Genomic DNA, 27,505 nt, shown 5'->3' on the forward strand with positions numbered 1-27,505 from the left:
TCTACTAACCCTCGTAGGGATGGGATATCAAAAAATCCTTTCTTAATGGAAGGTTACGTCCAAACTTCATGATAATAGCTTTAGTCGTTTCAGTTCTGCGATGACGAATCATTCATTCAGAGAGTATACCAGACAGTCAGTCCGTCATTCAGTTAGTTAAATAATCAGTTAGTCAGTTAATAAGTGCGGCAGACATTTTGTCAATCATTCATTCACTCAACCAGTGAGTTTGTCGGTCAGTCAGTTAGTGAATTAGTCAACGAGTCAGTCAGAGTTAGTTAGTCGCTTAGTTTGTTAAACAGTCAGTCAAATAGTAAGTCCCGTCAATTTGTTAGCAGACGATCAGGCAATGCGAGAGTCGGTCAGTGAGTTAATAAGCCTTCAGTCTTTCAGTCAGTTACTTAGTTAATTAGTCAGTTATTCAGTAATATAATTAATAAATTAGTTAGCCAGTAAGTCTGTCAATCAGTTGAGTTAGTAAGTGTGTTAGTAAGACGTCAGTCAGTCAGTCAGTCGTTCAGTCAGATACTTAGTTATTAGTCAGTACAATTGAACAGTCAGTGAGTTAGTAAGACTTCAGTCAGTCAGTTATTAAGTTAATTAGTCAATTATTTAGTTAATCAAAGAATCAGTTAGTTAGTCAGTAAATGAATAAGTCCATCAGTTAGTGAGTCTACCAATCAATCAATCAGTCGGTTTATCAGTCAGTCAGTCAGTCGATCACTCGATGAGTCAGTCAGAGTCAGGACATATTTTTTTATACATTTAGATGTACTGAAATATTATCACAAAAAAAACGTAAAAAAGTCGAATTTTTTAATTTATTGTATATTTTCGATCTTTAACTTACAAATTTATACGTATACATACATATAAAATACTTTACAATAACCTTAGGTTATTATGATTTTTCTTACTAGAGAGAAAATTTATTCATAGAGTACCCGTTCTATAATCAAAATTTCATGAAGAAACTGTTGCTTCACATTGACCTAAAAATTATTGAGACTTTTAACCTCAATAATTACTAGAAACTATGAATATACTGACCTGGGCACTTATTCTTTTTATAATTATATAAAATAGTATAATTTTTTAAATAATCTCTCTGTAATGGCACTTCGAACTTATCTGATGCTAAATAAGTTGCTCCGACCCCGTGGGCAACTGTGAGTCTTATTAAAGTTAATTCTTCTATAGTGGTCGTCGACATAAATTTCATGAAACCAGGTTTTAGTAATTCCCAGCTGAACCATAACGATCCTACTGCAGTTACATGTATTCCACCTTGTTTGTTCTTTAATTCTGGACTAGCTTTTAATACTACCGCTGATATGGATTTGGCTATGCAGCTTCCAGCTTTTGAAAAAATATGTAGTGCTAGAGGATCCTTTTTTACTGAAGCTAATTCTGATAGATTTTTTGCCAAAGAAGCTATTAATGCTTTGTCAAATTTAATATAGAAATAGTCTAGAATATCAGGCTGGGTTGTGATATTGAAATGAACTTTTACTAGTTTCCAAACTTCGTCTATAGGATAAGGTGATTTCTCAAAATTGTCTAAGTCGTCGAAGCAGTACTTTATAGCGGTGTGGGACACGTACCAAGCTGAAAAATAGGATTTATATCAGTTTTGCTAGATCAGTAGATTAAACAAGATACTTTAACTAATTTCTATGTGTACATAGTAAGTAAGAAAAACTCTTACTAATTCTGACTGTTTGTTTATCCGTTATCTCCTCTAAATAACATCTTGTTTAAGAAAATTGTTTGCAATATTATCCACCTATGTACTGTGAACATTGAATTTGATTATTGAATTACTTATTTTAAAAAATACTAACTGTTTTATTAGTGTAATTTCATTCTGACTGGTTCTACATATTTCTTTCATTTCCCAATTCGTGAGACAACCTATTTAATAGAGTAAAATGGGGTAATAGCGGTCGGTGGCCAATACCGGTCACCCCTATATTTTTTTGAGAAAGATAGATCCGGCAACAGCGTTTGGTAAAAACGACTGCTTTTAAATCCGCAGCATCGAGAGTGTTTGACTGATTCTGCTACCAGCAAGCGTTGACCTGAAATAGTCGGCCATTTGTTTTTCTTCTGTTTCTTCTAATTTCATCATCATTGAAAATAAGCGGTAAGTTCTTATATTTATAATTTTTTAAGAATGTGTGTAGTTTGTCAGTTGAATGGTACATCATAGATTAGTTTTACGTTTTGAAATTAGTGATTTTTTGACATTTTAGGACCTAAATTATTTTTGAATGTATGATTTCATATGAGGGCAATGAACAAAAATGAATTTTTATTTTAGTTTTTCTCTTTATTGCAGATGCAAAGCCACGTGCTAGAGTAACCAATAGAGCAAAGTGGTCAGATAAAAACCTGAATGCCACCATTTCTATGCGAACTGACGCTAAAAGATGTGGAATTCCGTTTTCAACCTACAAGAAAGAATTCAGAAAGGAAAATTTGTCACTCCTATTTTGGGTAGAAAAACTGTTTTTACTAGGAACCAGGAAGTGGAAATGTCCAAACAGATAAAATATCTAGCATCTATATTTTATGAAGAAGTCAGCAGACGCATGGCATTTCAGTTTGCCGAAAAGAATGGCATAAAACATCATTTTAAGGTCGAAATAAAAATGGCAGATCAAGACTGGCTTGTAGGGTTTCAGAAGAGAAATAAAATTGCCGTAATAAAAGCAGAAGGAACCAGTTTAAATAGGGCCACTGCCTTCAATAAAAAGGAAGTCGATCATTTCTTCGAACTATTACAGCTAGTTATAGAAAAACAACTTTTCTCCCAGAAACATCTGCAATGTTAACGAAACTGAAATTTCCACAGTGCAGGAACCAGGGAAAGTTTTGGCGTTAAAGAGTCAGAAAAATTTTGGCTCGATGACAAGCTGGGAAAGGGGCCGCACTATCACAGTTGTTTGTGCAATGAGTGTCGTTGGGGGTTTTATAGATCCAATGTTTATTTTCTCTCGTCATTCATTCAGTTCTGTAGGAGAAAGATGGTTCTATTGGAGCAAAATACGAATGTTCCAAGAATTGTTGAATAACAGAGGATTTATTCGTTAAATGTCTTCAGCAGTTTGTCATCCATGCAAAACCATCAGAACACGAAAGTGTTATTTATATTAGACAACCATAGCAGTCATGTCTCCTTGGCAGCCTATGATTTTTGCAGAGCCAATAATATTATAATTTTATCTATTTCACCCCACACGTCACATAGGACTCAGCAATTAGACGTTGGACCCCTCCAATCATATTATAAGAATGAGTGCAATCTTTACATGAAATCCCATGTAGGAGAAAAAATTAATTCATATAAAATTGACAATTTTGAAAATATTTTGTTTTGGCTGCATCAGTAGGTAAAGGAGAGTCAGGCTTCAATGCAACAGGTATCTACCCAATTGACCCTTCTGTCTTTCAAGATGATGATTTTTCGGCGAGTGGTGCTTTAAATGACCCAGAAGAAATAACAGTCTTTGATGATGGAGGTGACGCTACGATTAAAAAAGATATCTCATCAGAAGGAATTCCAAAATCTACCCAAGAACTTTTACGAAGTTCTCAGCAATGCTGCTCTTCGTAACCTAAAGTTGCTGCAATTGCTTCGACTTCAAAATCAGCACCTTTTCTCAGTTGCAGTGTTGAAGACCTCCTTTCAAAACCAAATAAAAATACCGACAGAACCGAACAGGAGACCTAAACAGCATTCGAGTATTTTAACATCTACACCACTGATAAAACTTTTTGGAAGAAAAGAAAAAAGCAAAACTAGAGAAGACCAAGTTTCGAACAAATAAAGTCTCGATGAAGCCAAAAGAAAAATACTAACCAGCAGCACCAGCGCCAAAAAATCGAGGAAGCGCGTCAATACCGAAAAGAAGAGAAGAAAATAAATTCAAAACTAAAAAGAAAATCAGAAAAAGAACCGATGCATCATCTTCTGACACTGGTATTGAAATGGACGATATCTGTAGTGACAATGAAAATAATGAGACAGATGTCGCCTTTGTGTGTGATTTGTGGTAAATATGGTGCAAATAATGAAATGTGTTACAGGTGTGTGTAATATGTGGATAATGGGTACACTCTCTGTGTTCTGCAAAGGTCTCCCCCACCGGATATATATGTGATTTTTGTATTTGACCGGCCTTACAGTCGTCGACAATTTGGGTATTTGCCATATTTAAAAATTTTACTTCTTATTTATGAATTTAGGTTGTATTGTATTATAAATTGAAATATTATAAATCACAAATATAAATTAATGATAATTTGAATAAAAACATGTGGCAGAAAACATGTTTCTATTGGTTACTGCGGTTGTGACGTAGAAAGTAAGTAAATACTGAAACATGGTCGCCGCATGTCGCCTTTCAAAAGCCATTCTGTTGTTGTGAGTGGAGGTAATTGGTTGTTAAGTGCGATTTGTGTTTTTGTAAAGGTTTCATTGACTATTCTAATTGAAATGATGGCCGAAATAGGATTTATCGAAGCAAGATCGGGCAATCTACCTAAGGTATATGCCATGGTTGCTACGTTCTTTGCTAATAATCAATTATTTATTTCGTCTGAAATACGTCGAGTAAAAGCAGAATCGTGAGTAGTACTAATTAGTCTTCCTTATATTACGTCATTATCACATTTGTTTGCTTGAACTTTATAAAAATGTAGTCATAAAGATGGTAGCTTTGAAGGTTTTTTGTCGTTTTAATGCCATCGGACGAGGTTTTTCACGAAATGCCCTTTTCCGAACTTTCTGGCAATCGAATTTGGTTGGAGCAGCAGTTTTTTTTTAGAATTTTTTTGCATTGAGTTAGTTTCCACATCATATAATTTTCCAAATCTGTTTCAAGCTATAGTGAAAAATAAAAATAAGTTAACATTTTTCAAATAATAGATAAAACTTACATTGAAATGTTTTTAACAAACATATACTGGACTGCCTGCCTTCTTATAGCTTAAAACCATTGTTTACGTCGCTTTTCCTTGCACGAAAACTTTATTTGGTGTTTTTATACTTGTGTTTGTACATTCTGGTGTAAATACACCAAAGATACTTCATCTAGTATTTTACAAAATTGAATACTCACAGCCGTGCGAGTGTTTTTTTAAAAGAATCACAACAACTCTGTTTAAACTGTATTTACTTCTAACCTCACTTAAATCTGTTTACTTACTTTCTACATCACACCTGCGCGTCATTTAGGTATTTAAATTTATTTTTTTTTCTATGAACTAATATACCGTTTTAAAAAATTAAAAAATAGTGTATGATTAAGAACTATATACTAAACATAGTTAAGGTATAAAAAAAGTACGCACTAGAAGTGTCAAATCTTTCGATAAAAAGCTGGTGGCGTCCATTTAATATTGATTGTTTACTCCTTCTGAGTAAAGTATATAACTGAGGCCGAATACCACTTCCTGAGGAAGAATCTCCTTCCGGGAAAGTAAGATTACATAGGAATATAGTGTTTGATTTTTTTTCAGGGATTCAAGTTTTGGATATCACTCAATGCCAAATCTAAAGAATATTCAACTAGTTAGAAGCTTGTATAATGGCGAACTTTTGACTAGGTATAATAGGCACCTGTCACTGTGGCTTCTTTTGGCTACCAATGTACTAAAATCCTGCCTTATCCATCCTAAAATATGGTTAACATGATCTTCCCGATTAAAGTTTTCATTTAGAAGTTTTTCGATGGTGGTGAACTTCGATGTTCCAGATTGCGCCTTGTATACGCCAGTCATGGCGACCACATGGCAAAAAATACCCCCTACTTCAAATGATTCTACTGATAATCATCATTTGTTATATATTCGTCTACGGGTAATTAATTCAAAGCCATGTTAAAGGACAATATACTATCAAGTCCTTCAGAAACTTGATTTCCTAATAATATCAACTCAATAAATACATCTAATTTAATTTCTTCAATTTCTTACTTCTTAGGCTTCTTTTATATGGTTTTGTAAATAAGTTATCTCGATTTTATGTCTCAATTAAAATTTTGTTCAAAAGCATCTAATAACTATTAACGTTTCGACTACTTTTTCTTTATCAAAATAAGATTTGACATTGACAATTTGCGTATTTATATTAATCAATCAGATCACCTACATCCTGAATAACAAAATAAAATCTGCTTAACATCAAAAATTAATTTTTCCTTAGTTTTTACATCTGAAAAATATGTAGAATAGATCCATCGAATTATTCGTAGTTGCATTATAATTCATAAAATAGAACTATAAATTTTAGTTAAATTATTTAAGTCTTTTTTATCATTGATAGCTTTCTCGTTTTTATCCTTGTGAACCACTTCTAAAAATTCTCTTTCCGGTGTGTTTGAATCCGTATAAAAAATTTTCGATATTTTCGGGGACTGATACAGAAACTGGCCTTCCCGATTGGTCATCATCTTCAATGGAAAATTTACCTCTTTTGAAGCTTGCAGTCCAATTTTTTACGGTCGCATACGAAGGACATTGATCAATCACCAAGGGTATTAAGCATATCTAAATCTTCTTACTTGATGATGGCTCGATACTACAATTTTTTGATTTTCACAATTTCGGTGGTTTACTTTTTTGACGTCAAACTTCACACTGATACTTCTAATAAGTTATTGTTCGTTGCTATGGTAACGCAATATTTTGTTTATGCTTGGAACTGGTCTAGGCTAACTAGATATCAATACATCCTGGTATGTCTTTTTGATATTTCGTGGTTCGTTAATGCAATTTTTTTCTTTTTATCATATTGATGACCTCTTAGTCTATTTTCTAAATATTGAGATGTCTCCCCGTGTAGACAGCATCACAGTCATTGGTACCATTTGAATAATAAAGAACGTACCGTATCAATTTATTCACAAACAAGAAGTAGAAAGTCAAATCAAAAGAATGTTAGATCAAAATATCATAAGGCCAAGTCGTTTTCCGTATTGCACCTAAAAAGTCTGATGCTTGATACTTATCTTATATAATATTACTTCTTTTGTTTTTGGGCGTTTTAGATTTTAATTCAGTGAAATATTTGGATAATGTATTTTGTCTTTTATGACTTATACTAATATTATATTCATTGAAATATGTCGATTTCTATTTTGTTTATTAATTAATTATAGTATCTGTTTATCCTGTTCTTGATTATGTTGTTAAACATTTTTACCGCATAATCATTTTCTTTCAATGCACTTTAGCTTTTTGAATAGCTAATCATCTAAATTCGTTATCTGATAGTTGGATACATCTAACAGACAAACTTACTATCTTTTTTGAGATAAAGGATGACATGGATTGAGGTTCAAATATCTTGAGGACCATCGTATAACATTCTGTTATATTATATTCGCGGTTTTTACAAAATGAATCACCCTATATTTTATTATTATTATTTATTACTCTACCTGAAATTATAAGTTCTTGGAATGTTTTGATTTTTGGCTATGATTTATTTGTCAAAAACTGACATTTTATCATTGCTGTTTGGTACTGTAGAGGTTAGATATAAAGAAAAATCGAGTATAATACAAATAAATTACAGGAACGAAATAATAAAAAGCTATCTTATTTGCTATCATATACGTACACGTCTGATTATCACAAGAGGTGTTCGAATGACCTTCAAAACCTTCTATAGACACATTCCGAAATTCATTCCGCATTATCTTCATAATGTCATATATTGTTGCTGGAAATATTTTGTACACTTCATTCTTAATGTTACCTCAAAAAAATAAATCCATTTTATTGAAATCTGGTGACCTTGGTGACCATTTCTTTCGATCCATCTTTCAGGAAATAGATTATTCAATTAATTGATTAGCGTAAGCAGGTGCAAAAAACGAATCCTTTGACGTATACAAAGTGGGACTTTTTCCAATAACACAGGTAATTGGTTTACTAGAAAATCTAAATACATGCCAGCATTTCAATGTTCCTCAAGAAATATGGCCGTACTACATATTCACCAACAATATCTCCCTATACACTCAACGACCTTCTAGTTTGATTGTGTGTCATAATTAACCGAACCTGTGCAATTGAACAGCTCCATCAATCTCTCCAAATTTGCTTTTGTAGGAAAACGTTCCAGATCATATCAATCATATCAAATCTAGTGAAATTCATTTTTGTCCTAGTCCAAATTCTTCCAAAAGTATTTACCATGTCATACCAGTTTTTGTCAAGTAAATCATAGCCAACTCCCAATTAATTCTAACCTAACCCTTCTAAATAATTGATATAGGTACTGTGACGACCACGTCATGTGACCTTGCATTTAAAGATACTTAATACAGGTACACATTTGTCCGAACAAATTCCCTCAATAAAACGACAATCCATCTGTGTGATACTGTGACTAACCGATACTTGACCCAGGAAATTCAGTAACCTTCAATGTCCCAATAGTATAGAATTAAATTAATCCTCCCCAATATACTTGACTTTAGAGAAAATCCAAAAACCTTCTACCCGACCTTTGTTCCATACTTACACGAACCCAGGCGACGTGTTTGGAATCGTGGAGAAATTTATCCTGTCTCGAGGCCGCGTGTTATATTAAGTTCAAGTTATCGAACTTTGTTGTGCCACCTCTCCACTAACCTCGACACTAAGAAAAGCGCCCATAGTACATAATCATTGTTTTGCACAGAAAAATCAAAATATCTCAATAATTAAGTGTGTTGACAGTACTTTTTGATACACACATAAAATACAGGGTCATTAATTTTGAAAAAACCGCGAATATAATATATTAGTATTTTGAGTCACCCTGTATCAGATTCAATTAATATTAACGAAATACATAATTTTTCTGAATTTTCACTTATATTCGAATGCTTTGGCCGTAACGGATCTTCATTTTTGAATTTTTCTTACATTGTACAGGGTATTGAACTTGTTACGATTTTTATGGGAAATTGGTTGTAACTTTTTAAATAAAACATAAAACACATCATATCCCTATATTATTGAAATGAGGAATCAAACTAATTCCAAATATGCAATGATATTAGGGTGCTTTATTTGAAAAAATGTAACTTTGATATGGCACAGCATTCTGGAATACCCTGTAAAAGTTTAAATAATTTTCAAATGTGAAGGCTAATGATGGCTATTATCCCTCAAAATTTATATCTCAAAGGACAAAAGTATGCATTGAACTTTATTTTATTGCAAAGAGGATGTTGAGCTAATCCAAAATAAGTAATAAAATATCGGTTAAAATCAAAAATATAACTTTGATATAACACAGCATTTTAAAGATTGTAAATAATTTTAAAATGTGGACACTAACGATGTCAATAATTGCTTTAGTTTTCAAATTGATGTGGGCAAAGGAGACACTGCATTTTATCACACTAATAAATCAACCCATATGTATCATATTTAAATTTGAATGATACGTACCACTGCCTTCATCTCCAAGTAGATGGCCCCATCCTCCGCATTGTGCTTTAGTACCATCAGGATTTATTAATAGCGTATTTGATCCTGTTCCGGCTATACAGACTATTCCTCCTTTATTCGAGGTGGTCGCTACTGAACCTTCGGTATCACTGGCAACTATAATTTTTTCAGCTAAATTTGGATAATTTGATTGAAGTCCTTCTAATAATTTGTTATTTAATTCTTCTGCTTCACAGCCGCTTAAACTTAAACCCTATTAAACACAAAAAACATTCCAGGATATAATTTAATTCATTGTTACGATGCTTTTTTGATATTGTGTTGCAGTTCTTCCAATATCAATTGCAGAAGACAGTTATGCGAGGAATAATTAATATTTCATAATTACGCACGGCACTCATACCAAATTAAGAAATGAAAAATGTTTACTGCCCTTATGAAATTTAATTTATAAATTTTTTTAAATAAATAGAAATATGGCGTTCTCTAGACCATGGGCGAATGAAGACAATGAATTTGCACAGTATAGTGAGAATAAAGACAGATATGAATTTAATAATAAAGATTTAGATATACAAACACAGCAAGTTATTTAAACTATATTCGAATGTATAAAAAAGGAAAATATTCAGCAATCTGATAATGCAATCATAATAAAAATTGCCGAATTAACTATAGTAAATAAATTTTCTATTATCTATCTATCTATCGAGTAGTCATGAAAGGGGTTGCTGTGGATCATTCACATAACCGAAAAATATGTAAAGAAAAACTGAAATCAGTTGACAAAGCTAATCAAGGTTTTATACGTTGCGACATTAGAAGTAATACAGCAAAAGGTAGCAAATTATCCAGAATACAATCATATCAGTTTGGAAACAATGCGTCAAGTTTTGTCAACATGTGGTTTTAAACAGAAAAAACTGAATAAAAGGCAATCATCGAATCATCAAGGATAGTTCGGTGGCAACAAGATTATTTGGGTCAGATAAAACACTACCAAAATTCTAATAGATCAATGGAGTACAAAAAGGGCTAAATTCACGTCTGGTAGCCTGTTTAAACCAAACTTCCTTACGGGCAGGTATAAGTTCCAAGTAGGACTACAATTAAGTACATCTGTCTAAATAACGGCTGTCCAATTTATAAGGATTCTATTGCCTTTTAACGAATACTTTCTCGCATAAGAAACACATATTTTTAAAAGTATTTATAAGAATAATACATTTATAAAATGAGATATCTACGCCTATGGTAGATCAAACAAAAGGGTTTTTATATAAGTTTTTATAATCTGCAATTGATATTGGAAGAACTTTACATTGTATTGAGTACACAAAATTTAACACCAATAAAATAGTTTAAGAATCAATATTTTCGTACATATTTATTAAACATGACCAATTTCATAGTTTCCGATAAATTTTGAAAACCAGTATACTAGGATGGTTCCAGAAGTACCAGGCGTAACAAAAAACATTTTGGAAAAAAATATATTCATTTTCCAACGTAATCTTTTTTTAGCTCCATACACTTCACCAGCGATGTTCAATATGTTCGATACACTTATTATAATAAGAATCATCAAGCTCCTCAAAATAGCAATTAACTTCCAGCATCACCTCTTCATTGTTGGAGTAGCTTTTACCACCAAGCCATTTTTTCAAGTCTGGGAACCAAAAATATTCCGAGGGAGCTAAATTTGGCGAATAGATTGCATAAGGCCGCACTTCATTAATTGTGGTCATTGGTCATTGCAAGGATGTGTGGGCTGGTGCATTGACTTGATGAAACAACACTTTTTTTTGTTCAAACATTGCAATAAGTTCTTGCTGTTGATAGCTTTTATTTCAAGATAGTAAATGAAAATTATCACACGTGCATCCTAAAAAACCCAATATTTTACTGTTGATAATGAAGGAGCAGTCTCACCCAGAGTAGAATCTAGTTCAGAATATATATTGATTGGGCTAATGCCTTTGAAATAAAAATATTGTGGCACATAACGATGACCAATTTTGTCATTTTTACAGTGAAAACATTCGCTATTGATGGCTGCCAAACAAATACTAAACAACATGGTGTCTTCAAACTTGAAACATATGCTGTATAGATTGTGAAATTTCTAATACATTGGTATTTTTCAAGCAACTACTGTGATCTTTAGGTCAGGCCAGGTACTTCTGGGACCATATTGATGTATACAATTCTTCCGTATGATCACTATAATACGACACGGTGCGAGATCACCATTAAGTTAATTTCGTAAATCCACGATTTTATAAAAACATCGACATCTATTACAATGTCTGTCATTTGCTGTCAAATTAATTATTTATAAAATCCATTAGATTTGATATATGACATATATAAATTTAGAAAACTGTATGAAATTTGTAAAAATTATTTTCCCAGTGCCGTGGCTTCAGGGCAATCTGAGAGTTCTGTATGAATTAAACGAAGGTAATCCTGAGCATCGACTTCAACTTTGTGGAATTTGGTGACTTGTAAATGAGGCCCCACATTTTCATAGACGCTAAAATAGTTTTTGAACCAATATTTTCACCGGATTTCTGGCGTTTTGGATTCATTTTGTGGGGTCATCTAAAATCAAAAATATACTCCACTCTGCCTGCAGATTTTGCAATTGTCACAGAATATGCCAATTATCTGCCCTAGAGCAAACAATTGTGCAGAATTTGCTTGGAGATAATTTCAAATGTATATCAGTATATACAGGTCAGCGGGAGTCATTTAAAACATTTAATTCGTTAATTTCGTCAAATTTTAAATTCAACAAATGAATTAATTGTAACAAAAATATCGATAAACTTAATTCATGAATAAAAAAAAGATGGTTGATGCGGGGCTACAGCTTACCACGTTTAAAACTCTCCCAACAAAATTTGACCTGTTCTTTCTTGAAAAAATCTTGGTTTCTGAATGTTGCAAAATATGGAATGTATAGTACAAGTGATCGATGTGTATAGTTACCTAGCTTCATGTACTTGAAATACTTGTAATAACCAAATGAACTAGAGTACACTGTGCTGGTATTGTTAATTAAAAAAGTACGGAGAATGCAAACCCTCAACATTCACCAATGATTCATTTTATAATATAAAAACTGTATGAGAAAGCTTCCCAGGAGTGAAGTTTTAAATGCGGTGCTGTTTGAGCACGTGAATCTGAAGATACATCCATAAGTACCCAAAATAAAAACTTTTCTCTTGTATTTTGGCATCAGAAATTGATATCATTAATTACACAAACCGATACAATCAGGATACAGAACGAAGAACGGTTATCCCAGCAAATCAAAATCAAAGAGGGAGTGGGACAGGAATGTGTTTTGTCGCCAACCCTGTTTAAAATTGTAACTGATTAGATAATGAGAAAAATAGAGGATAAAAATCAAATGCAAGAAGAAACTAACAGGCCGCACCAGTTGGACAAATATCAACAGCAAAAGAACAAAAATGTTACAACACAGCAAAATTGATACTGAATAGGCCTAGCACAAAACACTTTTGCTACTATATAGATATATATAGTAGCAATCGTTCATCAACCTACCAACCTATATTTGCAAACAAAATAGGACAAGTAGTAAACATCTTTGAAACATAACTGAGGAAGAGGAAATAGAGGTAACGATTACAAAGCGAAAATACACCACGAAAACCAAAAAAATCAACCAAACAAATATTAAATCATAATACAATAGGCAATATAAAAAGAGGTAATTAAATCATAATACAACAGGCAATATAAAAAGAGATAGATCTGTACGAACATGGAGACGAACTATCGAAAAAGATCAGCAACAGATAAACCTAAATGGAGAGAGGCTACAGAAATAGCCAAAAATAGAAGGAAAGAGAGAGCAATAATCCACAAAATTGTTTCGGAAAAGTTGCTGAAACACCCAGAGGTGCCCTTTGCTATACTTTAGACGATTAGACGGTGATGATATAATGATGAATTAGCACAAACTGCACGACAACATTCATCTCCGAAATTGATTTGATTTTGTTGTACATATAAATAAAATCAAGAATTTCAACGCTTCAAATCAAAAATTTGTTAAAATGATTATCGTAGTATGTATAGGTCGACGAAAAAATGTAATGAGCACGTCGCTGTCTAATATCAACTTTGCTTTGCTTATCAATTAGCAGACTAAACTATAATGGACAGTTCTTTTTCCTTCTTATTTTTTCCATTTTATTAAATTTTGAGTTCTTTAAAAACAAGTTTTATTTTTATTGTTCCCTAGTTTAATAATATTGGATTTCAAGAAGCGATACGTGCTCTGGTTGACTATACTTACCAATGCATTCAACTTGGTCTCAGGAGATATACCAGCTTGATTTTTGGCTTCTTTTATAAGTTGTGCTAATCTCTTTTGGCATTCTTCTAAGCCTTGCTGGTATGGATTAGTCGATGGTCCTTTCGCCTGACCAATTATTTTTCCCGAAGAATCCATTATAACTGCATTGGAATGTGTACTACCACTGCAAAAAGTACCGTTGCTAATATAGATATAGAATGGGTATCGGTCATTCCGTCGCGATGGTTACTTCTCCTAATCGGGTAATTAACAACTTCTTAAGGGAACATGACAGTTGTGCACTTCTCCAGATTAGTGGGGCACACTAATCACGGAGAAAAAAGGTACATTTTCCTGTCTTATCAAAACTGTAAATGTAGAGATTGCGTTTTCACGAGGATCATTGGTATTCTATATTAATGGTTCCAAAATAGAAAATATACAAGTAGGAGCATGAGTATATGCCCAAGAATCAAGCTCGCTATACCAATGGGCTGAAAACCTTATGCACAACGCAAAAATTGAGTCAAAGTTACTATGGAAATGCACACAGTATTTGAACTAAATGGGAAAGAATCAAAAAGTTGGTTAACATGTAAGTTGATCGCTTGGCAAAGAAGATCATGACAACTAGTTTCATAGGGCCACAATATTTTAAAGGTTTCTCAAAAAGCAAACAATTTATGGTCATAAGAAAATAGGAAGATAAGAATTTACCAGCATAGAGTAAAGCCCCGGGTGTTCTTTCTTCTACCAGATCGTCTCAAAAAGCCATTTGATTAAGCAAATATGAGCTAGTGGTATGCTCACTGGACACTGCCCGGTGAGCTACCATCTGAGGAGCATCGAAGAAACTCCCAACAGCTCTTGTCATTTTTCCAAGAAACCAAAGGAAAGCACCGAACATCTCCTCTGTGACTGCGAGGGTGACCATAGAAAAAAGCTAAGCTACTTACATTCAAGCTTCTTAAAGCCAGAAGAGTAAACCAGACAGTAAGTTCATTTTGCAAAGTCGTTGCTCGCTAATTGGTAAACAGTCCGGGTACACAATAAGTCAAAGTCTTTCACGTCCTAGCTCATCTAATGTAATTTTTCAAAATTTGCTCCACTTCCGATATTATGTTGAAGATATTGTTGGTGTGTACATCATGGAATTTTTGTTGAGTACGCATGGAAAAATGATGAGCAAACAGTTAGTGGTGTGACGTATAGATAAACAAGAAAAGAAAGACACAATGTCTCAATTGGTATGGACAAATCAGAGTCTGTTGTTATCATTTCTTTTATTTCAGAAACTTTAAAATGTATTGAAACGGAGAATTATTTTTCAAGAACTTTTAGATGCAACTACCAAAGATATTATTAGAAAATCTATTTTTTGAAAAGTACGTAGTTTTCTACCAACTTCGCCACGGTCAGAACAAGTGTTCCACGCTCTGAATAGAATCGTATATACTAATAACAAAAAGGAACATTTTGAGGACTCCTGACTCCCAAAAGAGTAATTTTTTGAGAGCACTAGGTGTTATTTATCTGAATCCAGTGGGGATTTCCCCTAGACAATTGTGTCGATTTATTATACCACTCAAACAAATCGTTACCTCGTTTGAAAATTCTATACTATTAAGAAAATTTGGATTTTCATCACAATGTCTCATGAAGATTTTCCAAAATTCCAAACGTCCGTCCAGACCTTCTTCTAAGAGTTCATGAACAAGTTGCACTTTGTATGGGTACAGTTTTTCTTTCTTTAAAAACTTTTCTACAAATTACTGGAAAACATTTTGTTGCAAGGCAAGTTCTGTTGTAGTTGTATGAGGATCGACTAACGAGAGCAAAATATATAATTTGGAATTCTGCTCTTCCAGATTTTGGAAAACCGTTTCATAATATTTTTCAACAATTCTGCTCACTGTGCTTATAGTAATTAAAGATCTTTCTAAATGTTTCTCGTTGAATAAAGCACATGCTTCTTCATGATTTCAAAGTCTACGGCGGTAACCTACCATCACACAATCTATACAGCATATATTTCAAGTTTGAAGGCGCTACGTTTTTAGTAAATTTGTAAACATGGAAAAAATTGGTCATCGTTACTTGATACAACCAAAATAAAAGCTGAACTAGATTCAACTATGAGTGAGAGTGCTATTTCGTTATTAATAGTGAAATATAGGGTAGCAGAGTTTAAACGAGGACGTACAGGTCGCAAAGACCAGCACTGCAGTGGTCATCCAAATGAGGTGACGAGTCCAGAAATGTTGAAGAAAATCCACAAAGTGGTTACCTGGTAATCGTCAAGTAGAATTACGCTAGCTAGCATACCTAGTGCAGTACATCACATATTAACTGAAAATTTGGACAACAGAAAGCTGTGCTCAGGAAGGGTGTCGCGTTTGCTCACAAACGTTGGTCCATCACTACCCAAAACAAAAGAACAATCAAAACAATAGACTGAAAAGGGAGAACCGGCTCCAAAAGAGGCAAAAATTGTTCCATCCGGGTAATTTCCATTGACTATATTTAAAAAGGAAAAACTATCAACAGCGAGTAATATACGAGCTTATTGTAACATTTGAGGGAAGAAATCAAGCAAAAGCGGCCGCATTAGGCTAAGAAGTCAGTGTTGTTTCATCAAGACAATGCACCAGTATAACACATGCATATTGCAATGCCCAAAATTAATGAAATGAAGTTTGAAAATCATGCAAACTTTTCACTACATATAGCCTCCTCGGATTATTTCCTGTGTTCTCAGACTTGAACAAATGGCTCGGTGATCAAAGATCAAAGGGTATCAAACTTATTGAATTTGCTGGGAAAAGTATATGAAGCTAAAAGAAGATTACGTTGAAAAATAAATATATTTTTTTCCAATTTTTTGTTTTGTTTTCTTTGTTTAGCCATGTACTTCTAGGACCATCCTCGTACAACCACCTAAAGTTAAAATTAACCTTCGCGCCTAAATGACCCATACCCGAATGGTTAATAGTAAATTAGATAACGAGTGACAAAATTCACACGAAGGTGTTTGTTATCTAATTTAAATAAGTATTTTTCATGTTCAATGTCAATTGTTATTTTTTTTGTTACCTTAATTTTGCTCAAGTATTTTATTTGCCAGTAATCACAATAAAACAAATAATCCTTAATCATGTAAATCACTTATTTCTTGTGTAATAATATTGATAATGGCATATATGACGTGACAGCTTGTCTCATTGTTTATCGTTATATGATTCAATGATAAAGTTATCTGAAGAACTTGATAATGAATCTCACATGTGTGTGTCTATTTTATTTCTAGCGATAATATATTTATAGTAAAGGGTCAATGTCAGGATAAGGCGTATAAAATTTTATTCCAGAAGTTAAGTGCTATACTTATCTAACGATAATTAATGGTCTAAACATAATTATGGGGAAATTCATAATTTATGCACCTTTACCATGGAAATTCCACTTCTTTTTGTGCTCATGCAAAACTACTATTTTTTTTTAAATCCACATTATTGGCTCAACAATGAGCACAAAAAAATCGCAAACGACAGTGCCCCGATAGAACTCCTGTTAGTATTGGTAGATTATTATTATTTAGGTTGATACATTCAGCAGATCTACTCTAACTAACTCTAAATAACTATCGAACTTTTTTCCGTTGCTTTTTCTATTATTCTGTAGCTGATTCCACAGAAGAGTTCAGGTCCCATGAAAAGCTTGTCTGCACCCGGTTTGGCGAGCTTATCAGTATTTCATTTCCCTTCGCAGATGTATCCCTGAATCCATTGTAGGATAATTTTATTTTTCTGGTCTAGCTCGTTTAATTTTTTTAGGCAATTCAAAACGAGTTTGGATCTTATGATATTGAAGCTTAGATCTCTATTGGATGCTTGACTATCGGACAAGATAATAATCTCCTGTTTGCGATAGTTCCTCTCTAGATTGAACTTAGCATATTTCTCAATTGCACAGATTTCTGTACTTTATTACTTTACTTTTATCGTCTTAAATTGAAATTCACAATGTTTCAATTTTCAAGAATGTCCTAAACAACTTGAACAGATTCAACATTTCCAGTAACTTAACCATGTTGAGAGATTGTACTCTTACTTACTATTACTAAGAATTGCTTCGGGATTCAGGACTCAACCTTCGTTACAATATAACAATTTATTTCTTAAAAATTATGTCTATTATTTTCGGTTCACAAATTTTGTGATCACTTTATAATTAAAATTGTATATTTCGTATATACAGAGTGTGTTTTATATATGGAAAGCCTCAATTATCTCGCAAACGTCTTGTATGATTTTTATAAATTTTTGTACACAAGGGTCTTGCGATACGACATGCGGTGTATTTTTAGAAATCCTTAAAAAATACTGATTATTTTTCATCTAATGTTTCCTATACCTAAATGCCATAATTTCGGAGTTATAGCTACATTTAAAGTATTTCCACCAAAGTTAGAATAAATATTGTACATTTAGATGGCAACGATGAAATAAACTCGTTTAATTTGAATATTTTCTAATACTTTGTGTGCTAATACAAATCTCGTATCAAGGTTTAGTGTCAGTAAGTTATTAAAAACTGGTGCAGTAAAATATGTATCCAAATCATGGAGCAGAAAACCTATAACAAGTGAAGACAAATCTTTAAATGTTGTGTCATGTTAGAAGTGTGAAGTAGAAAAATTACGAATTTAAGAAAACAGTAAAGGCGATTATTTACTTCAATACAACAAGCCATGCGATTTTTGAAACTTTGCAATACATTTTGGAACATCACTGACTGCTCAATTCTTCTTTTCTGTGTGGTAATCCTATATTTTAATTCCTGAATATCGGCAGGTTTTGTTTTATACTTGTACATGATGGTTTTTGAGTGACCCCACAAAAAATAGTCTAAAGGATTCATGTCGAGTTACCGCGGGGGCCATTCGATAAGATCACGCCTCCTAATCAATCTTCTGGACACATTATTTAGATATTGCCTCACCACACACGCATATTGAGGTGGAGCAGCATCTTGTTGTAGCCAAGTTTTGTCATTTGGGATATTGTTATCGTCTGAAAATTTATAATACAGTTTTTGTTTTAAATATAACTGAAAATACTTATTTGGATTTGGAAATATCCGAACCAACTCAGGTATAATACTATATTCCAATAAATCTAAATACGCCGAACTATTTAAGATACATATTCCAACCCATACATTCAATTTTTCGGGATACTGGGTATGGGATTCACGCATCCAACGAGCATTGTTACGTGACCAGTATCTACAATTATGCTGATATACGTTTCCATCAATACAAAAAGTGGCCGCATCGCAAAACATAACATCGTTAAAAAAAATTGGTTGTAACATTTTTCCATCATTAGGTTTGCAAACTCTTCACGTCTATCAAAATCGTCATCTGACAACTCTTAAACAAACGTTACTTTGTATGGGTGGAATTTATCACGAAAAATTTTCATTATGGATGTTTACAAAATATCAAATTCCCTGGATCTTTGACTAGTACTCAAGTGTGGATCGTCTTCTATCAGGACACAAACATCTCTGACTAAACCAGTTTTGTTAAACTTTTTGACTAATTTACTGACAGTAGATCTTGTTATGGGATTTCGGTTAGAATATAAATTAATAAAGTTATTACACGTTTCTTGTTGACTTCTACGCCTATCACCATATTGTAGCAGTCATAGCCACCTAAATGTATTATTTCTAAGAAACGTATTCAATTTAGCGTAGAAAAATGTTGTTTTCATAAGAGTTACTACAATTTCTGATTATTTTCCACTTTCTGTGATTCTGCTCGATTATTTTTTATTAAAAATTCTAGAAGTAGAAGTGCGTTATTCGATGTACTGGAATCATTTCTTGAATAAGTAATAGACAATTATTCGATTCTCTATCGTTCTTTATCAAGTGTGGGATTATAGAAACACGCAGAAGTGAGTTTATCCCCGGGAAAATCGCTATAATATTCTCCAAAGTTATCAGAAAAGAAAATTGAAGTAACTACTACATTCTCCTCCGCATTCCATAGATCTACAGCACAATTTAAAATAATATCATACTTTCCAAAAAATACATGTACCTGCGAATTTGTAGAAGCAGTTTTAGGTATTTATCTCAAGTTGTTTCTAATTCAGTCGAAACTATAAGTTCAAGAAATATAACTTTCATTATATTCGCGGTAAACCAATTCAAATCAATAATTATTAACAATATATACCTATTCGCCAACACATTTAAGTCATAATACTAGTAGATCCTAATAGAACACACTACATGCAATTATGACTTTTGGAATTTTCATGTTTTTTTATCTTCATACTCAAGTGATCTAGATCGATGACCCTTATTTCCGTTCTAGCTTCATTATAATGGTTTTTATAGAAAAGAGCCCTGTTGCGCTTTCAATTAAAAGGTGGATAATTTAAAAAGACATGCCCTCGTCTCAAGTTGAGTTTACTACAATATATTTCAATTGCAACAATGCATATATATCCTAATTAGGTAATTGTCATCGTATGGAGTATAATAAGAAAAGAGGAAATGGTTGACGCAATATTTAAACTTGAGATAAGGACCAAGTTAAAAGTGATTCCCAATTAAATTAAACAACATAACAAGGTACTTCCTCCTGAGGTATTCTTGTTGAATTAAAATGGTCTCCAATTCTATAATTCTACTTGGTTTCAAATTGATAAGTCAAACAAATTTAACAAGTTACTCTTTAAAATTATCGTACAAAGCTTTTTTTGAGTAAATGCCTTTGTATAATAAAAAAGTCAGCAGAGTCTCTAGTAATTTTATTTTTACAGGTAGTGTTCAACTTTTTTTAATTTCTCCTTCACCGTGGCAACAATTACAACACAACCATTTCAACTTCATCATCATTTTGTTTCTCCAAATAGAGGATGGTTAGGGATCGTGTGTCAACTAATACACAAACTAGGATCTTTGCTCCAAAAAATCAATAGATGGCAATCTACTCAAGAAAAAAACCATTTGACCATTGCATACTACCATTCCAGACCATACAGATAAGAAAGTAAGATAGTGATAACTGATGTCATAGGAATTGTCTAGGTTACACAACATTCTATGGGCTGAAACAGGCAAGGAATAACAAAACGAGTTCGTAAGGGAATCGAGTGGATAAGAAGACAGTCCACAAAATAAAAGCACTTAAACAATGAGCAGGACATTTAGCGGGAAGAACTGACAATGGATGTATTACACGAACAACGTAATGGTACCGTTGAAACAAGATGAAGCAAGAAGAAGACCCAACTTAAGTTGGGATCATTATATTAGAAATTTAGCCGGAACAACATGTTAGCTCAAATAAAAGATGAATATATAAATAAGTAAGGGAAAAATCGTATGAAGAGTTAGCTATTATTTTCCGATAATTCGCTAACTAATCCGATATTGAGAAAAATTAAAATGGTTTCAATGTGTAAAAAATAGACAGTAACATTAAAAAGATTGGACGTTACCGAACTCACTTAAAAATGCCCACATTATGGTGTTACTATATTCATTCATTCTCCAACTAACGTTTCAAATATAATAAGTAATTTTCAATAATTTAAACTTTATCACATTGTACGTTATTATAAACTAAATGACTGATTTTTCAGCTAATTATTAGAATGCCGTATTCTGGATCATCCGTTATGTGTAAGAGAAGGAGAACAATATATGTACCTATAGAAAAAGTGTCCGTCGAAATGCATTAAACAGGGATGGCGTTACATTAGTATAAAAGTAAATTTCTTTTAAATTATATTCACTACATTCTACATTCATACCAGACCCTTTGTCGATACCATTATGGAAGGTTTTTGAACAGTTATTTAACGTAAACAGCTGCACATCTTCCTTACCTTTATCCTCCATAGTATGATTCTAAGGCTAATCACCAAGCGAGTTTCGCACATGTTTAAGTGGAGCAGTTGTTAAGAAAGACAGAAGGCCCCCAATTGATCTGGACCTTCTTTACAATCTAGAATAAGCCTAGAGCACACCGTTTCAGCCGTTCTAGTTTGTACATCAGCTGTCCTATCTGAGATTATGAATAAACTAATGTAAAATATAGAAAAATCCTCAATTTCATACGATTTCCAGATAAATCTCACGTATTAAATTAGAATTACAGTTCTTACAATGTGGTTTCTCAGGATACCTGCCCAAGCATTATCCTTCTTGTGAAACTAAGTCACTACAATTTAACGTGTCAACGATAACTACTCATAGGATTCTCAAGAAGCAACTTCTTTACCTCTTTCACATCCAGAAAGTGCATACCATGGAAATAGAGGATTATCCAGCAATACTGTCCTACGCTCGTTGGTTTCTAGATGTTGATAATACATTTGTTGAAAAAGTACTGTTTACTAATGAAGCTGGTTTCATATCAGACGGTTTTATTAATTTTCATAATGTTCATTTATGAGCAGATGGAAATCCTCACGGTACAATTGAAACAAAGAATCAACAACGATTTTGTCTTAATGTGTGGACAGGAATAGTGGATAATAATTTAGTACGTCCATATTTTTTAGATAACAACCTGAATGGTCAACGATACTTAAAATTTCTCCAAAATGATTTCCCACCTATGTTTTCTGATATTCCTCTAAACATTCGCAGAGATATGTAGTTCAGCCCCTCCCCACTTCCCAAATGATGTAAAACATTTTTCCTAATAGGCGGATTGGTCGAGGAGGTCCATTTACATGGCGACCACGTTTTCCTGAATTACATACAATGCTTTAATTTTTTAGGTATATCCTAACAGTTTGGTATATGCAACATCTGTAAACACAAGAAACGAAATGATCGATAGAATAAACTTCAATTATGATGCTATAAAGCAAAATATTCTGCTCTTCCAAGTTCAAAAAAATATCCTCCGTATACTACGGAAGTGTGTAGAAATGCAAGGAACCCACTTCGAATATTTATTATATTTTTTTTGTTTTAATTTGATAAGGCTAACCAACTAAATTTTTCTACATTTCAATTATTTACTTATGTAAGGAACATGAAGTTCGACAGTATGCTATTCAATTAGAAATGTTTAATTATGTTTTAATACCTTCTATAAGTATTCTCAATGAATAATTACAATTTGTGATGATTTTCTTTAAAAAGTCTCTTTATGGCTAACGGTTTCTTAGATATGTACAACGATCTAAATATCTACATATTTTCTAAACCATAAATTTTATCGAGTTAAACAAAGAGTATCTTTTTGTTAAAAAATCGTTGAAAAATTCATTTGAGCTATCTTTAGATTGTACGAGTGGTCCTTTTAAAAGTTACGGATTTTTAACCATTCGGCATGAGCCGCCTGGCCTTCAGATAGTAGTGTAGAATTATTTATTCCGTCAAACATATACGAGAAAATATTTTTATGCCACAGAATTATTTTCACATCATCTAATAATTTTAGAATTTTTTGCATCAAGTCCCGAAACATTGTATATTACATGAAATATCTGAAAATTTGCGTCATTCCAAAACCTCTGTGTATTTATAATGCGAACAAATTTGATCCGATTGATCAAAAAAAACTGTTTCCGTATTTTAGTACAAATCTCTAGGATCACCTTCAAAATCAAATATGTCAACATTTAATCCAATTTTTCTTGGAATGCATTGATCCTGAACCACATTGAAAAAATCGATGTATCACATTTCAGTACAGTTTATATCATCATATCCAGACTTTATAGATTTTTCATATTCCCTCGTTTCTTTTCTAATATTGCTTTACAAATTATCAATTTTTCTAACAATTACTGTTTAATTCGCATCTGGCTCAATTTCTTTTAGCAATTTATAAGCAGCTTCTTTTTGTCTGCATTCTTTGTTTTTGTCAAATACATAGTGACTGTAAATTTTAACAAAATCCTGCAAAAATTTCTTTGTTTAATCCGATGGCGCCATTTGAATGCTGAATAAATATGTGGATATACAATGCGAGCGACAAAAAAATAGTCTGAGATAATCGCTAGAAAACAACTGACGCAATCTGCACACACGCATAGGTACACCAAACGATGTCGCTCAAAAGAATTCAATTTAGATGTTATGCCGATCGCCTGAACAGATACAAAAACCTGCATAGGTCTATTTCCATAAAAGTTCTGATCTATCTGCGCAGATAGACCTCGCTGGTAAACCGTAATGTGTATGGCAACCATTTTCAGAGACAAGAACCACAAAAATAAAATCTAAAGTGAAAACGCTTCAGTATTATTGTCCCGTGAAAACTTATTAAGAACAAATAATGATTCTAATTTAGTAAAAATTGAAAGGTTCCGAATTTCATTTATTCCTATTTTTTATATGTGTTAGGTACCTTCATAATTCAGGTCGTTGAAAGCTTTTAGTCTGGAATTTCTTTTTACAAAAAAAATCTATTAAATATATAGTGTGGATTTTCAAATTTTCCCATTTTTAAACTAATTGCGCTTAATCTACATCTGAATAACCTCATGCAATATTCAAGTTGACCTGAATGTTGGGTTAATATTGTGAGTTATTCTCGAAAAAACTTATTAAACAATAAGTAATTAACTCAAAGTTATTTCGATCACAAAACTAATTCCATTTATTTCACTCCAAGCCTTTCAGACGTTAACAAAATTAATTATATTCGATTTTAGTAAGTAGAACAAAAAAGTTAATGGCATTTCTCAAATTTGTTAACATTTATATGTGAATCAAAACGAATTACAAAATCTTTTATAACATAATAATTATAAATTAAGTGCTAATAGAGTATAAAAAAACAAAATAATTTATCAAGGAATGTGTATAATAAAATAGAATGTTCTAACAAACAACTAATATTCTGTGTTACATCCATTTGCACAAATCACTGCAGTGCACTTTTTAGTATGCAGCGTCATTAATAAATGCACAAATTATGCTACGAGTTCTGTTTTTAATGAAATATATACTTCACTTAATAAAAATTTTATACGGCTTCGGTATTTTGTGGTTTCGATAAGGCGTTTGATTATGTTAATCATGAAATTCTGGAGTATATTCTAGAATGTATAAAACAACTGGTACAAGCTAATGGTAAAGTTTTTTTTTTTACTTTACCAGTCAGCAGTGGTGTACCTCGGGGTTCTGTTTTAGGTCCAATAATGTCACAGACTTACGAACTAATGGTAAAATCACTTTATTCGCGGAGTGTAACCTGGAGTGACCCAGATATACAAACTTTACATTCTACCATGGGCAAAGATCTCATTACTATTAAGTCCTGGTCTGACGCGAACGGGCTCTGTTTGAACTCTGTGAAAACTTTAGTTTTATTCTAGAAATGAGTTTTACAACTTTCCAAACTCAACAATGACATAATACGATCCTCAAATTCGATCAAATTTTTTGGTCTACATATTGACGGTACCCTTCGATGATCTTTACATGTAGAAAACTTGGCAAAAAAATCAGGATCCGCTTGTTTTGATATTAAAACTGTGTCTAAACAACTCGATGCTCGCACTGCTTCAACAACTTTCTAATCGTTGTTCGAATCGCATCTTCGCTAGGGTTTGCCTTTCAAGAGGTTTTATGGTTTGCAGTGCAAACTTTGCACCTCTTCGAATCTATCTCCAAATTAGTAAACTTTCACAACTCAACTGAGAGACCCATTCATAGTTACCCTACTAGAAGAAAAACTTTGGACATTTACTTAACAAGACCCACCCAAGAATGGAAAAACGGCATGATATAAGGAAAATTACAGAATGGAGATCGCACGAGAAAAGATTGTTGTTGAAAGTTGTGGAAAAATATTTCTCAGATTCTGTACGGTTTCGTTATGGGATTCATATCACGAGACCTAGGTGGAAGCGTTAATTGAAGGGAACCTTGACTTTCCCATTTCTTTTAAAACCTACTCATCTCGATGTAGTGTCGTATTTTTATCAATAAAAATTAACTGAGTGCCTATGGCGACATGAAATTGTCATGTTACCATCCAATACATTTAAACTCAAATTCATGCACAGACCATAACTATACTTCATAGAAAGGGATGAAATTATTGATGCAAGGGTATCAATGGGTCTCGTTTTTTTCTATTATCTCTGGAAACAATCCACCACGAGGCTCATTTGTGATTATCGCGTTCCTCCATTCATAATGCTAGAATTGGTGTTCCAATGCACAAGCTAACCATCATTGCTTATGCACAGGTATCAAAGGTATTGTCCTTAAAAGTTACCTGGATCTTAAATAAGCATTACGAATTGTCATTGTTGAAATCGATAGAGAAACACTTTCGCATTAAAACGTCTTTTTCTCGAGATTCTATAGGTGTAAAGAGGATTTCTACAAGCCGTTATCCCAAGTAACAATTATCAATGACGGATATTACTCTGGGTCTTTATTTTTAGGTAGTTATCTGGAACCGATTAAGCATCCTCGAAATGACATTTTGGGATACATTTAGTCAATTTGTGTCGACTGTGTTGAAACCGATTCGAGTAGTTATTATCGTTATTTGTATCCCTAGCATTAATAAAACTAACCAAACTCCTTAAATATTTTGTACAAACCTCAATATTGTCATAAACATAACCAATTCTGAATTCAAATCCAAAAACCAATTAAAAAAATTACCAAATTGAAACTCATTCAACTATAATAATAGCAAATTTCAATAAACAATTTCGAATAGATCAAAAAAAGTATTTAAAGTAAATAAATATATAGTGCTTCACAACACATTTATATGTACCACTCTGTATAGAATATAATTTCTAGTATTAATAATCACAAGAATGAAGCACTTAAAAATTGCATTCGAGTATATTTATTACTTTATGCTGGAGTGTGCATTGTTTATTTATGGATTTTAACTACTTAAATATTTTGTTGAACGATGTTCGCGCGCATTTTATTTCGAATTTCAAACTATCGTTTAGCGAATAAATTTAAAATTTTTGCAAAAACACTTAAAATCCTTATCCGTTTTCTATATAGTATGATATGATTTTTGAGAATTTTTATTTTTCCTAACTAAAGTAACTGAAAATGTCAACAGTACCGAAAATGTAATAGCTACCAATAATTTATTAAATAACATAAATGTCAAACTCACCCTTCGATACCGCCAATAAGTTTTATAGACATTGTTAAAGTTAATTATTAAACCTTCAAAAATATGTTAGACACGTCGCCACTTTCATACAATTTGTCTCAATACCTCAAACACATTCTAGTCAGTATACATAGAATGTTGTTATGTCAAAGGAACGTGAAAATCGTGAACTTGTACACTCTCCAATATTTCCGACAATGTCCGATTTGTAATACGTCACATTCGGTTACTCGACCATCCGCGAAAACCAGTAGATATTTGCAGCAACTAAAAAATTATGGAGGCGGGCAATTTATATTCGATCATGAAAATGAGATAGTATCTTATCATTGATAATAAAATCAACTAACAAACTCACGAACCCTCATTTTGATTATTGTAATAAAAATTGAAGTTTTATATATTTCCTTAATTACTTTTCTTCATATATTTACTAAAACTGTGGATAAGGTTCATTATTGTAGTCTTTGGTTAGGTACTTAGCAATATTTTTTTTCACTCTTTTGACTTGGTTACATTATATTTTATTGAATACAATTCATGTGACAAAACGTAAAGTA

At 32.7% G+C, this 27,505-nt stretch overlaps 1 protein-coding gene across 1 annotated transcript; it reads right to left on the bottom strand.

Moving 5' to 3' along the window:
• Nucleotides 1-802: 802 nt before the first annotated feature.
• LOC130444166 (N-acetyl-D-glucosamine kinase) lies at nucleotides 803-27,182 on the bottom strand. The gene is made up of 5 exons (XM_056779214.1): nucleotides 26,946-27,182; nucleotides 13,790-13,973; nucleotides 9,457-9,709; nucleotides 1,051-1,608; nucleotides 803-992 (listed from the first exon to the last, which is right to left on the bottom strand). The coding sequence occupies exons 1-5, from the start codon at nucleotides 26,975-26,977 to the stop codon at nucleotides 964-966; spliced, it is 1,056 nt and encodes a 351-aa protein (XP_056635192.1). The 5' UTR covers nucleotides 26,978-27,182; the 3' UTR covers nucleotides 803-963.
• Nucleotides 27,183-27,505: the final 323 nt, after the last annotated feature.

The sequence above is a fragment of the Diorhabda sublineata genome, chromosome 5 (genome assembly GCF_026230105.1).
Source record: "Diorhabda sublineata isolate icDioSubl1.1 chromosome 5, icDioSubl1.1, whole genome shotgun sequence".
NCBI classification, from domain to species: domain Eukaryota; kingdom Metazoa; phylum Arthropoda; class Insecta; order Coleoptera; family Chrysomelidae; genus Diorhabda; species Diorhabda sublineata.

What these genes read in the sequence shown, in the direction of transcription:
- LOC130444166 (XM_056779214.1), bottom strand. Translation starts at nt 26,977, where the DNA reads ATGTCTATAAAACTTATTGGCGGTATCGAAGG. An exon ending in AGACCAAGTTGAATGCATTG is followed by an intron (nt 9,710 to 13,789) that starts GTAAGTATAGTC and finishes TGTGTTTAATAG; the next exon opens with GGTTTAAGTTTAAGCGGCTG. An exon ending in ACTTGGAGATGAAGGCAGTG is followed by an intron (nt 1,609 to 9,456) that starts GTACGTATCATT and finishes CCTATTTTTCAG; the next exon opens with CTTGGTACGTGTCCCACACC.